Source organism: Microcaecilia unicolor, chromosome 13 (assembly GCF_901765095.1).
Source record: "Microcaecilia unicolor chromosome 13, aMicUni1.1, whole genome shotgun sequence".
In the NCBI taxonomy this organism is placed as follows: Eukaryota; Metazoa; Chordata; class Amphibia; order Gymnophiona; family Siphonopidae; genus Microcaecilia; species Microcaecilia unicolor.
This window is the reverse complement of record NC_044043.1, coordinates 39,498,424-39,513,083: the sequence shown is the minus strand read 5'-3', so window position 1 is coordinate 39,513,083 and position 14,660 is coordinate 39,498,424. Positions and strand designations below refer to the sequence as shown.

The following is a 14,660-nucleotide window of genomic DNA, read 5'->3' as shown; positions in this document are numbered from 1 at the left end:
GAGCCAGAGAAGGTACTATGGTCTACAGACAGGGAAGGCTCTGTACACTGGAAAGAAGGTAAACCCAATCAGAGATGGATTTGCATTCCATATCCAGAAATGAATCAATGCTTCAACTCCACAGAACGGTGTGTGATTTATATCCAGAGAAGAGAATGTGCACTACCTCCAGAGATGGAACTGAACTTTGCAGCCAGAGATGGTATTGTGCTCAACATCCAGAGATAAAAGTATGCTTAACAACCAGAGATGAGTGTGGTCTACACTCAGATGGAAATGAGCTTTACATTGAGAGAAGGAGGTGCATTTACACCCAGAGATGGAAGAGCGTTCTGTTTCCAAAGATACAGTGCCGTACAGCTAGAGATGATTCTGTGCAAGACCTCTAGAGATGGAACCATGTTCTACATGCAAAGATGGTTCTGAGCTCAACGTTCAGAGATGGAGCTGTGCTCGACATTCAGAGATGGAGCTGTGCTCGACATTCAGAGATGGAGCAGTGTTCAATTTTCAGACCTGGAGCTGTGCTCGACATTCAGAGCTGGAGCAGTGTTCGATATTCAGAGCTGGAGCAGTGTTCAACATTGAGAGATGGAGCTGTGCTCTGACCTACGTGTAGCAAAGGAAATCCCTGTATATGCAGAGAAGAGGTGTGTGTTCTCCATTTAGGTACAGAGCTGTGCTCATCATTGCACTCTACAGTTACAGCTGAGAAGATCCATATTCAGAGTCAGGGCTAAGGACTAAGGGCTACATTTGGAGACAGAGCTAAGATCCACATGCTTAGATGGAACTGTGGTTCCCATGCAGAGACCAAGCCAAGCAGCACCATCAGATGCAAAAGTCTTATGGATGCAAGGAAGTCTTGCTGTGACAACAGAAAGAGCCATTAAGCATCTATATATATAAAAGGCAACCCCAACGTTCTGAAGCCTCCACGGAAGTTGAGGCGCCCGAGATATCTGGTGTGCCCTGGAGTGTCTGCACCGCCCTCGCGTCAAAACGTCATGACGTCGAGAGCGGAGCTATTGACACTCGAGGGCCGAAACGGCCCACAGCGAACAAGGCAAGTAGCTTCGAGGGACGGAGGGAGGGGGCCCCTTGCTAGCGCCCATTTCATTCCGCTCAGAAACGGACATTTTTTCCTAGTAGCTTAATAAACTTGAAACTTGAAAAGTTAAAAGGCAGAAATGCCTCATAAGCAGAAAAGTAGGCACATAGGTATACCAGCTGAGTGAATATGGAATAGAGAGATGCAGAAGGCTGCACCGAAGAAGAAGTGTTGGCAAAGTGCATCAGAAGATAACAGCCCACAACAGCAGTAAACAGAGCAGAGCAGCACAGTAGGTCAATAACAACTACGGTCTATAAAAAAACAAAACCACAAGCAATATAAGACCACAAGCTACAAGCACTGAAAGACCATAGGCTATAAAGCACTAAAATAAGAAATCTCTAAGGCTTCTGCTTTGTCCATAATAAGAAAAGAGTTAAGGCATGATAGAACTGCTGCTAGCTATGTAGGCAGAACCATAGCCATATCAAATGTCCAGATGTAAACTCAGTGACGAATGCCAGAGAGTTCTACAACTCGACAAGTGTGGTGGCCATATCCCAGAGACAGAAATATAATAAAAACATATAATGAGAAGATTCAAATCCCTCACAATGATGCAGCACAGGCTTGTAGGGAATCTGTGCAGCCACATATGTAAGTGACCAATTTGAAAGAAAAAAACAATTCAAATCTGGACACAGACAAGGTGACAAAAACAAAGCAATTTGTTAGGCCAGAATTAATTTAAAAAATCAGCCTGCTCTGGGAGCGTCTCAAACACCATAAAACATGACCCAGAACAAGGCAGGATAGTGATACAGTGAGCAAATTAGCATCAATCTAAACATGGATCATCTAAAAAGGAGCCAAAGGCAGAGAATGCATCCAGAGCCCTCAACTGTACAGGGAAGGAAACAGAGCTGGTAAGCAACAGAGCTCCCATAACAGCTGCATGAGAGCAGAACGGGAAGAAAAAATGAAGCCCGAATGTCCCCAACGCTTAGAGTTAGAACACTAACAGGCTCATTTTCGAAAGAGAAGTACGCCCATCTTTCGACACAAATCGGAAGATGGGCGTCCTTCTCACAGGGTCGTCCAAATCGGTATAATCGAAAGCCGATTTTGGACGTCCCCAACTGCTTTCCGTCGCAGGGATGACCAAAGTTCAAGGGGGCATATCGGAGGCATAGCGAAGGCGGGACTTGGGAGTGCCTAACACATGGACGTCTTCAACCCATAAGGGAAAAAAAAGGGCGTCCCTGACGAGCACTTGGACGACTTTACCTGGTCCTGTTTTTCTTACGACCAAGGCACAAAAAGGCGGCTGAAATGACCAGATGACCACCGGAGGGAATCGGGGATGACCTCCCCTTACTCCCCCAGTGGTCACTAACCCCCTCCCACCCTCAAAAATCATCTTTAAAAATATTTTTTGCCAGCCTCAGATGTCATACTCAGCTCCATCACAGCAGTATGCAGGTCCCTGGAGCAGTTTGAGTGGGTGCAATGCACTTCAGGCAGGCGGACCCAGGCCCATCCCCCTCCCTACCTGTTATGTTTGTGGAGGAAACAGCAAGCCCTCCAAAACCCACCACAAACCCCTGTACCCACATCTAGGTGCCCCCTTCACCTGTAAGCGCTATGGTAGTGGTGTACAGTTGTGGGTAGTGGGTTTTAGGGGGGGGGTTGGGGGGCTGAGCACACAAGGTAAGGGAGCTATGTTCCTGGGAGCATTTTATGAAGTCTACTGCAGTGCCCGCTAGGGTGTCCTGGCATGTCAGGAAGACCAGTGCACTAGAAATGCTGGCTCCTCCCATGACCAAAGGGCTTGCATTTGGTCGTTTCTGAGATGGGCGTCCTTGGTTTCCATTACTGCCGAAAATCAGAAATGACCAAGTCTAGTCTCTAAGGAAGACCTAAATTTCAAGATTTGGGCATCCCCGAACGATTATCGAAACGAAAGATGTACGTCCATCTTGTTTCGATAATACGGGTTTCCCCGCCCCTCCATTGGGATGTTTTGCAAGAACGTCCTCAACAAAACTTGGGCATTCCTTTCGATTATGCCCCTCTAAGGCTCCACAAAGTCAATGAGGTCCTCAGAAAACAGGCAAAACAAAACCCTGAGCAGCTACAAGGCTAAGTGCACATACCAAGCTCGTGCTGTCTCTGCAGCTGTTGAAAACCGAACGGTAATAAAGACAGGTGACAGTACTTACATGCTAAGAGGAGCCCAGTGAAGAGACATACTTTCCATGAGAAAAAAATCTTAAGTTTATATACCCACTTGTAGTTTGTCCATAACCTCCTAAAACTCCTCAGAAACTGCTAGTGAGAGAGTGAAGGAGGAAGGGACCCAGCACCATCCACAGCTGGGGTGATAGTATCTGAGGACCTGAAGGCGACGAAACAGTGCGACAAGGCGGTGGCCGTAGCTAGAAGATTGCTAGGCTGTATAGAGAGAGGAGTGACCAGCAGAAGAAAGGAGGTTTTAATGCCCCTGTATAAGACGTTGGTGAGGCCCCACCTGGAGTATTGTGTTCAGTTTTGGAGGCCGTATCTTGCGAAGGATGTTAAAAAAATGGAAGCGGTGCAAAGAAAAGCTACGAGGATGGTATGGGATTTACGTTCCAAGACGTATGAAGAGAGGCTTGCTGACCTGAACATGTACACCCTGGAGGAAAGGAGGAACAGGGGTGATATGATACAGACGTTCAAATATTTGAATGGTATTAATCCGCAAACGAATCTTTTCCGGAGATGGGAAGGCAGTAGAACGAGAGGACATGAAATGAGATTGAAGGGGGGCAGACTCAGGAAAGATGTCAGGAAGTATTTTTTCACAGAGAGGGTGGTGAACGCTTGGAATGCCCTCCCGCGGGAGGTGGTGGAGATGAAAACGGTAACGGAGTTCAAACATGCGTGGGATATGCATAGAGGAATCCTGTGCAGAAGAAATGGATCCTCAGAAGCTTAGCTGAAATTGGGTGGCGGAGCAGGTGGGGGAAAGAGGGGGTGGTGGTTGGGAAGCGAGGATAGGGGAGGGCAGACTTATACGGTCTGTACCAGAGCCAGTGCTGGGAGGCGGGACTGGTGGTTGGGAGGCAGGAAATACTGCTGGGCAGACTTATATGGTCTGTTCCCTGAAAAGGACAGGTACAAATTCAATTCAAGGTAAGGTATACACATATGAGTTTGTCTTGGGCAGACTGGATGGACCATGCAGGTCTTTTTCTGCCGTCATCTACTATGTTACTATGTTACTATGAAAAAGAAATTAAAGGTGCTAATATCCCCTAAGAGGAAACCCCCTGCTCAACTGACAAAGTTGGAACTGGGTCAGGAGCTGGCTGAAAAGCACATTAGAGGAGCTGAATACACCATCAAGCATCTGCTTGGAGACAGAGAAAATACTGAACATTCCAGGCTGCACAATACCTTTAAGGGGTGAATTGCATGAACTAGTTTTCTCTGTCTCCACCTGCTGGGAGATGAACTTAACCCATTAGACTGGACTGATCTATTATGATGATAAGAAAAGAAAGATTTTTTTTTACTACTAAGTCCACTTGGTTCTTCATAGTAAGAGAGCTATCAACCTCAACCCCAAGAATTCTAGAGGAGACATCAAAGGAGAATTGATTCCTTACAATAATGGCATCTCAGTGGATTGTTGCTGGAGTCTAATCATAAGAATTTAGTTTTGTCTCTATTCAACTTTAGTTTATAAGAAGAAATGCAACTTTCTATCAAACATAGACAATTTTGAATGCCATTCAGGGTACCTAGCTAGGTAACTAGATAAAGCATTTTTGCTGTCCTAATTTTATCTAGACAATTACTCGGTTTGCAGTCTGAATATTTCCACAAACTGGTTATCTTCTGACTCCTTCCTGGATCATCCCAGCACTGGCCAAATAGTGCCATGGCAGTCTGCCTGTATTTTCAGCAGCACTATTCAGGTAAGTGCTACTGAAAATATGGGTATGAGCCAGTCAGCAGGACTTATCCAGGTAGGAGCCTGTCCTACCCATATACATTCTGAATTCAACTAATTGTAGATTTCATTTTCTCCTTACCTTGCCCACGTTTTGTGAATTCTCCCTGTCTACAGTCACTGTCAGAGGAACAGTGCCCTGCTGCATCTGGGAGCTGAAACAATAAGTAAAGCGAAAATGTCACCATGCACACAGCAACTATGTTTTTGTTTAATTATTATTTATACTTTATTGTAATCCATCCAGAACCCCATATGCATGAAAAGTGAATGCTACATACCTGTAGAAGGTATTCTCCGAGGACAGCAGGCTGATTGTTCACACTGATGGGTGACGTCCACGGCAGCCCCTCCAATCAGAAACTTCACTAGCAAAGGCCTTTGCTAGTCCTCGCGCGCCGATGCGCACCGCGCATGCGCGGCCATCTTCCCGCCCGAACCAGCTCGTGTTCGTCAGTCCCGTATGTAGCAAGACAAAAACAAGGGAAGACACAACTCCAAAGGGGAGGCGGGCGGGTTTGTGAGAACAATCAGCCTGCTGTCCTCGGAGAATACCTTCTACAGGTATGTAGCATTCGCTTTCTCTGAGGACAAGCAGGCTGCTTGTTCTCACTGATGGGGTATCCCTAGCCCCCAGGCTCACTCAAAACAACAAACATGGTCAATTGGGCCTCGCAACAGCGAGGACATAACTGAGATTGACCTAACAACTTATCCAACTAACTGAGAGTGTAGCCTGGAACAGAATAAAACATGGGCCTAGGGGGGTGGAGTTAGATTCTAAACCCCGAACAGATTCTGAAGCACTGACTGCCCGAACCGACTGTCGCGTCGGGTATCCTGCTGCAGGCAGTAATGAGATGTGAATGTGTGGACAGATGACCATGTCGCAGCTTTGCAAATCTCTTCAATAGTGGCTGACTTCAAGTGGGCCACTGACGCTGCCATGGCTCTAACATTGTGAGCCGTGACATGACCCTCAAGAGCCAGCCCAGCCTGGGCGTAAGTGAAGGAAATGCAATCTGCTAGCCAATTAGAGATGGTGCGTTTCCCCACAGCCACTCCCCTCCTGTTGGGATCAAAAGAAACAAACAATTGGGCGGACTGTCTGTTGGGCTGTGTCCGCTCCAGATAGAAGGCCAATGCTCTTTTGCAGTCCAATGTGTGCAGCTGACGTTCAGCAGGGCAGGAATGAGGACGGGGAAAGAATGTTGGCAAGACTGTTGACTGGTTCAGATGGAACTCCGACACTACCTTCGGCAAGAACTTAGGGTGAGTGCGGAGGACTACTCTGTTATGATGAAATTTGGTGTAAGGGGCCTGGGCTACCAGGGCCTGAAGCTCACTGACTCTACGAACTGAAGTAACTGCCACCAAGAAAATGACCTTCCAGGTCAAGTACTTCAGATGGCAGGAGTTCAGTGGCTCAAAAGGCGGTTTCATCAGCTGGGTGAGAACGACATTGAGATCCCATGACACTGTAGGAGGTTTGACGGGGGGCTTTGACAAAAACAAACCTCTCATGAAGTGAACAACTAAAGGCTGTCCTGAGATCGGCTTGCCTTCCACACGGTAATGGTATGCACTAATTGCGCTAAGGTGAACTCTTACAGAGTTGGTCTTGAGACCAGACTCAGACAAGTGCAGAAGGTATTCAAGCAGGGTCTGTGTAGGACAGGAGCGAGGATCTAAGGCCTTGCTGTCACACCAGATGGTAAACCTCCTCCATAAAAAGAAGTAACTCCTTTTAGTGAAATCTTTCCTGGAAGCAAGCAAGACACGGGAGACACCCTCCGACAGACCCAAAGAAGCAAAGTCTACGCTCTCAACATTCAGGCCGTGAGAGCCAGAGACTGGAGGTTGGGATGCAGAAGCGCCCCTTCGTCCTGTGTGATGAGGGTCGGAAAACACTCCAATCTCCACGGTTCTTCGGAGGACAACTCCAGAAGGAGAGGGAACCAGATCTGACGCGGCCAAAAGGGAGCAATCAGAATCATGGTGCCCCGGTCTTGTTTGAGTTTCAACAAAGTCTTCCCCACCAGAGGTATGGGAGGATAAGCATACAGTAGACCCCCCCCCCCCCCCAATCCAGGAGGAAGGCATCCGATGCCAGTCGACCGTGGGCCTGAAGTCTGGAACAGAACTGAGGGACCTTGTGGTTGGCTTCAGATGCGAAGAGATCTACCAAGGGGGTGCCCCACACTTGGAAGATCTGGCGCACCACTCTGGAGTTGAGCGACCACTCGTGAGGTTGCATAATCCTGCTCAACCTGTCAGCCAGACTCTTGTTTACGCCTGCCAGATATGTGGCTTGGAGCCACATGCCGTAACGGCGAGCCCAGAGCCACATGCTGACGGCTTCCTGACACAGGGGGCGAGATCTGGTGCCCCCCTGCTTGTTGATGTAATACATGGCAACCTGGTTGTCTGTCTGAATTTGGATAATTTGATAGGACAGCCGAGCTCTGAAAGCCTTCAGAGCATTCCAGATCGCTCGTAACTCCAGGAGATTGATCTGCAGATCGCGTTCCTGGAGGGACAAGCTTCCTTGGGTGTGAAGTCCATCGACACGAGCTCCCCACCTCAGGAGAGACGCATCCGTAGTCAGCATCTTTTGTGGCTGAGGAATTTGGAAGGGGCGTCCCAGAGTCAAATTGGTCCAAATCGTCCACCAATACAGGGATTTGAGAAAACTCGTGGACAGGTGGATCATGTCCTCTAGATCCCCAGCAGCCTGAAACCACTGGGAAGCTAGGGTCCATTGAGCAGATCTCATGTGAAGGCATGCCATGGGAGTCACATGGACTGTGGAGACCATGTGGCCAAGCAATCACAACATCTGCCGAGCTGTGATCTGCTGGGACGTTCGCACCCGGGAGACGAGGGACAGCAGATTGTTGGCCCTCGTCTCTGGGAGATAGGCCCGAGCCGTCCGAGAATCCAGCAGAGCTCCTATGAATTCGAGTCTCTGTACTGGGAGAAGGTGGGACTTTGGGTAATTTATCACAAACCCTAGTAGCTCCAGGAGTCGAATAGTCATCTGCATGGACTGTAGAGCTCCTGCCTCGGAAGTGTTCTTTACCAGCCAATCGTCGAGATTAGGGAACACGTGCACTCCGAGCCTGCGAAGCGCTGCTGCTACCACAGCTAGGCACTTCGTGAACACTCTGGGCGCAAAGGCGAGCCCAAAGGGTAGCACACAGTACTGGAAGTGACATGATCCCAGACGAAATCGAAGATACTGTCTGTGGGCTGGCAGTATCGGGATGTGTGTATAAGCATCCTTTAAGTCCAGAGAGCATAGCCAATCGTTTTGCTGAATCATGGGAAGAAGGGTGCCCAGGGAAAGCATCCTGAACTTTTCCTTGACCAGATATTTGTTCAGGGCCCTTAGGTCTAGGATGGGACGCATCCCCCCTGTTTTCTTTTCCACAAGGAAGTACCTGGAATAGAATCCCAGCCCTTCTTGCCCGGATGGCACGGGCTCGACCGCATTGGCGCTGAGAAGGGCGGAGAGTTCCTCTGCAAGTACCTGCTTGTGCTGGAAGCTGAAGGATTGAGCTCCCGGTGGGCAATTTGGAGGTTTCGAGGCCAAATTGAGGGTGTATCCTTGCCGGACTATTTGGAGGACCCACTGGTCGGAGGTTATGAGAGGCCACCTTTGGTGAAAAACTTTCAACCTCCCCCCGACCGGCAGATCGCCCGGCACAGACACTTTGACATCGGCTATGCTCTTCTGGAGCCAGTCAAAAGCTCGCCCCCTGCTTTTGCTGGGGAGCTGTGGGGCCTTGCTGAGGCGCACGCTGCTGACGAGAGCGAGCGCGCTGGGGCTTAGCCTGGGCCGCAGGCTGTCGAGAGGGAGGATTGTAAGTAGGGAACAGTCCTCCTTCCCCCATAAAAACGTCTACCTGAAGAGGTAGATGCTGAAGGCTGCCGGCGGGAGAATTTGTTGAAAACGTTATCCTGCTGGTGGAGCTGCTCTACCACCTGTTCGACTTTTTCTCCAAAAATGTTGTCCGCTCGGCAAGGAGAGTCCACAATCCACTGCTGGATTCTATTCTCCAGGTCGGAGGCACGCAGCCATGAGAGTCTGCGCATCACCACACCTTGAGCAGCGGCCCTGGACGCAACATCAAAGGTATCATATACCCCTCTGGCCAGGAATTTTCTGCACGCCTTCAGCTGCCTGACCACCTCCTGAAACGGCTTGGCTTGCTCAGAAGGGAGCTTGTCCACCAAGCCCGCCAACTGCCGCACATTGTTCCGCATGTGAATGCTCGTGTAGAGCTGGTAGGACTGAATCTTGGCCACGAGCATTGAAGAATGGTAGGCCTTCCTCCCAAAGGAGTCTAAGGTTCTACAGTCCTTGCCCGGGGGCGCCGAAGCATGCTCCCTAGAACTCTTAGCCTTCTTTAGGGCCAGATCCACCATACCAGAGTCGTGAGGCAACTGAGTGCGCATCAGCTCTGGGTCCCCATGGATCCGATACTGGGATTCGATCTTCTTGGGAATGTGGGGATTAGTTAGAGGCTTGGTCCAGTTCGCCAACAATGTCTTTTTTAGGACATGATGCATGGGTACTGTGGACGCTTCCTTAGGTGGAGAAGGATAGTCCAAGAGCTCAAACATTTCAGCCCTGGGCTCATCCTCCACAACCACCGGGAAGGGGATGGCCGTAGACATCTCCCGGACAAAGGCCGCGAAAGACAGACTCTCGGGAGGAGAAAGCTGCCTTTCAGGGGAGGGAGTGGGGTCAGAAGGAAGGCCATCAGACTCCTCGTCAGAGAAATATCTGATGTCCTCCTCCTCCTCCCTCGAGGCCTCACCATCGTTATCAGACACAAGTTCATGAACCTGTGTCTGAAGCCGTGCCCGACTTGACTCCATGGAAACACGGCCACGGTGGGAGCGTCGAAAGGTAGACTCCCTCGGCAGCACCGGCGAAGCTCCCTCCACTGACGTCGTCGGGGAGTCTTCCTGGGAGGTGGCGGCAGCCGTACCGCAAGCGGTACCGATGTCGGAGACCTCACCCCGGGCAAAGGGCCACCGGCGCCTCACTCGACGGTACCGGTGGCGCAGGCACCCCTGGTACCGGAGGGGGAGGGCGCAACAGGTCTCCCAGGATCTCTGGGAGAATGGCCCGGAGACTCTCGTGCAGAGCGGCTGTGGAGAAAGACATGGAAGCCGATGCAGGCGTCGAGGTCAGAGTCTGTTCCGGGCGTGGAGGCGGTTCCGGGCTGTCCAAGGTGGAGCGCATCGACACCTCCTGAACAGAGGGTGAGCGATCCTCCCGGTGCCGATGCCTACTGGGTGCCGACTCCCTCGGTGACCCAGAGCTCTCGGTACTGATGCGGGAAGGAGACCGGTGTCGATGCTTCTTTGATTTCTTCAAACGAAGCATGTCACCGGAGCTTCCCGGTACCGAAGAGGAGGACGTAGAATCCAGCCGTCGCTTCCTCGGGGCCAAGGCCAAAGAAGGTCGGTCTCGGGGGGGCTGTACCGCAGGAGCCCTCAGGGCAGGAGGAGACCCACCCGAAGGCTCACCGCCACCAGCAGGGGAATGGACAGCCCTCACCTGCACTCCAGTCGAAGCACCACCGTCCGACGACATCAGCAACAGCGGAGGTCCCGGTACCACCGACGCCGACGCAGCCTTCCGATGTCTCGGTACCGACGATGCAGAGGGTCGAAACCTCGATGCCGTCGATGCAGTTGATGCCGAGGTCGAAGACTTCGATGCTGTCGACGTCGATGCACTCGATGCCTCCGGTGCTGTTGTCGACGAAGAGCCCAAGAACAACACGTTCCACTGGGCCAATCTCGCTACCTGAGTCCTCTTCTGTAAAAGAGCACAAAGACTATAGGCCTGCAGGCGGTGCCCAGCCCCCAGACACTGAAGACACGAAGCGTGCCTATCAGTGAGCGAGATTACCTGGGCGCACTGGGTGCACTTCTTGAAGCCGCTGGGAGAGTTCGATGACATGGGCGGAAAAATCACGCCGGCGAAATCAAAATTCGTAATGGCGACGAAGGGCACCAAAAAACAGGGAGAGAGAAAAAACCCATACCGAGGCCACGAAAAAGGCCTACCCCGAAAGCGAAAGGAAACTTACGCCAGGGAAACAAACTGGACACACGGGAAGGGACAAAGACCGAAAGGTCTCTCTTTTTTTTTTTTAAATGAAAATCGCGAAGACGCGCGAGGGTCAGCTTTGAGGGGCACGAAACGGCGCAAAACACGACCGTCCCGAGCGCGGACAAAAGAAGACTGATGAACACAAGCCGGTTCGGGTGGGAAGACGGCCGCGCATGCGCGGTGCGCATCGGCGCTCGAGGACTAGCAAAGGCCTTTGCTAGTGAAGTTTCCCATCAGTGAGAACAAGCAGCCTGCTTGTCCTCAGAGAATATAAATAAAAACTCTGGGAACCTCTCAGAAACGACCAAATCCAAGCTATTTGGTCATGGGAGGAGCCATAATTCGTAGTGCACTGGTCCCCCTCACATGCCAGGAAACCAACCGGGCACCCTAGGGGGCACTACAGTGGACTTCACAAATTGCTCCCAGCTGCATAGCTCCCTTACCTTGTGTGCTGAGCCCTCCAACCCCCCCCCCCCCCAAACCTAATCCGCACAACTGTACACCACTACCATAGACCTAAGGGGTGAAGGGGGACACCTATACGTGGGTACAGTGGGTTTTGGGGGTTTTTGGAGGGCTCAACATTTACCACTACAAGTGTAACAGTTAGGGAGGGGGATGGGCCTGGGTCTGCCTGCCTGAAGTGCACTGCACCCACTAAAAACTGCTCCAGGGACCTGCATACTGCTGTGATGGAGCTGGGTATGACATTTGAGGCTGGAAAAAATGTTTAAAATTTTTTATTTTAGGGTGGGAGGGGGTTGGTGACCACTGGGGGAGTAAGGGGAGGTCATCCCTGATTCCCTCCGGTGGTCATCTGGTCAGTTCGGGCACCTTTTCGAGGCTTGGTCGTGAAAAAAAATGGACCAAGTAAAGTTGGCCAAATGCTCGTCAGGGACCCCCTTCTTTTTTCCATTATTGGCTGAGGACGCCCATCTCTAAATCACGCCCCAGTCCTGCCTTCGGTATGGTGCCGACACGCCCCCGTGAATTTTGGTCATCCCTGTGACAGAAAGCAGTTGAGGACACCCAAAATCGGCTTTCGATTATGCCGATTTGGGCGACCCTGAGAGAAGGATGCCCATCTCCCGATTTGTGTCAGAAGATGGACGTCCTTCTCTTTCGAAAATTCACCTGATAGGCACCTTATTATAAAATTACCCTCTGTGGACCAGATTATGTAACAGGACGCCTGTATGAGAATGAAAAAGATGTTTATGTGCATTTATAAAACAGGCTGCCAGATTCAGTCCCTGTAGTGCACAAATACCGATGTACACATTTACACCTACTCTGAATCTGGTGTAAATGTGTGTATGTACTCTACAGAGGCAATTCTGTAACATAGGTGCTAATATTTATGCATATATCACATTCATACAGTAAATGTTGAGTATACTAGCACATGCATGTGTTCATACTAATATTCTATCTAAACATCATTCTTTAAATAAACATTTATCTTGGATAGCACATATTTGCAAAGGGGGCATATATAGGGGCAGAGCCAAGGTGGGACACCCACTTATGCACATAACTTACAGAATGCACACGCATCTCTGGCACAAGCATTTACAGCAGCTCGATTAACAATGATGAGTAGATTTATGCTGAGAGCATACGGATGTACAGCAACACTCCTTATATGATCAGCACTCCTTACATGGGTCAGCACTCAATAAAAAGATCTAGGTGTCGTTGTAGATAATTACACTGAAATCTTCTGCTCAGTGTGCAGCAGCGGCCAAAAAAGCAAACAGGATGATAGGAATTATTAGGAAAGGGATGGTGAATAAGACCAAAAATACTATAATGCCTCTGTATCATTCCATGGTGCCACCGCACCTTGAGTATTGCGTTCAGTTCTGGTCGCCGTATCTCAAAAAAGATATAGAGGAATTAGAAAAGGTTCAAAGAAGAGCGACCAAAATGATAAAGGGGATAGAACTCCTCTCACATGAGGAAAGGCTAAAGAGGTTAGAGTTCTTCAGCTTGGAAAGAAGACGGATGAGGGGAGATATGACTGAGGTCTACAAAATCCTGAGTTGTGTAGAACAAGTACAAGTAAATTGATGTTTTACTAGGTCCAAAAGTACAAAGAGTGGGGGATACTCAAAGAAGTTACATGGAAATACTTTTAAAACAAATAGGAGGAAATATTTTTTCACTCTACGAATAGTTAAGCTCTGGAACTCTTTGCTGGAGGATGTGGTAACAGCGGTTAGGGTATCTGGGTTTAAAAAAGGTTTGGATAAGTTCCTGGAGGAAAAGTCCATAGTCTGCTACAGAGACAGACAGGGGGAAACAGATGCTTGCCCTGGGATTTGTAGCATGGAATGTTGCCACGATTTGGGTTTCTGCCAGATAATTGTGACCTGGCTTGGCCACTGTTGGAAACAGAATACTGGGCTAGATGGACCATTGGTCCCAGTAAGGCTACTCTTATGTTCTTTCTTATGTTCTAAGGGTCAGGCAGAGGCAAAGTGAGGCCCAAAGAGGAAAGACATGAATCCCCGCTGTGTGCTGCTGAAGCCTCCCTTCAACAATCATTATCTGGCTGAGGTAAGCCATTGCTACTTTTGAAATTGACTTAAGCCTGTTTGCGGTCTGGCAGGAGCCAGACCTTGAATCCAGGGAGGAACCTGGAACCTTGTAGGCTGTGTTTGGGGCGTGGCAACCCCAACAGCCGTGGACTGTGTATGGCCTGCTGCCAGAGGCCTGCCTAAGATTTTGCTTCCTGAACTGCAAAAGCTTGCTCATGTGATAAGCTTGGCCCTGTGGAAGAACAGGCCCAGGAATTCTTGAAAATAAAATACTTATTTTATGTTAAACCCTGGGCTTACATGTTTAGCAGAAGCTGGTACATGTAAAGTCACTTTGAATACTGGACTGCTTCAGAGCGGATTCAAATACTACTGACTGGTAAGACAAATGATCTATACCAATGGGGGGGGGGGGGGGGGGTTCTCTGACACTCGATGCTGAGGTGGATATCTCCTCAATGTTGATGCATCTCCAGTGTCTGATACTGCTCCCAGAGCCATTGAGACCAATGCCTCCATGCCAAAGTTGATGGGTCAGACTTTCTGGGGCCAAAAATTAATTTGTGTTGCTTCTAACAACCTTTAATCCCTCTTTTTTATATCTGTGAACACAGTTTACAAAGAGAGGGATTATGATTGGGCCCCACGCACTGCAGGTACCAATTATGGGTGTCTGTAAAGGATATGATCCTGGTGCACCTCTTAAAATCACAGGAAGTCTTAATGGACATGTCCGGAAAAATAGACAAGGCAAAATCAAACGACTCAATGTTGAAAAAGAGACCCTAATTGGGCCATGGAAAATAAAGACAATTTTTTAAAAATGCCCAAAACCTGACTAAGAAAAAATAAGGGAGAGGGTGCTCGCCCTGTGTGACACTTACAAAGAAAATTAAATACAAACAACAGCAAAATCAATTCAGA

General features: G+C 49.5%; 1 protein-coding gene across 3 annotated transcripts in view; it reads right to left on the bottom strand.

The window, feature by feature from the left end:
• The window catches only part of LOC115456712 (P2X purinoceptor 1-like), a 218,197-nt gene that overhangs the window by 149,876 nt on the left and 53,661 nt on the right, over window positions 1-14,660 (bottom strand). For all 3 annotated transcript variants that reach the window (XM_030185967.1, XM_030185966.1, XM_030185968.1), the window contains exon 5: window positions 5,137-5,209. In XM_030185967.1, the coding sequence (XP_030041827.1) occupies window positions 5,137-5,209 (73 nt within the window). The remainder of the gene's footprint in view (window positions 1-5,136; window positions 5,210-14,660) is intronic.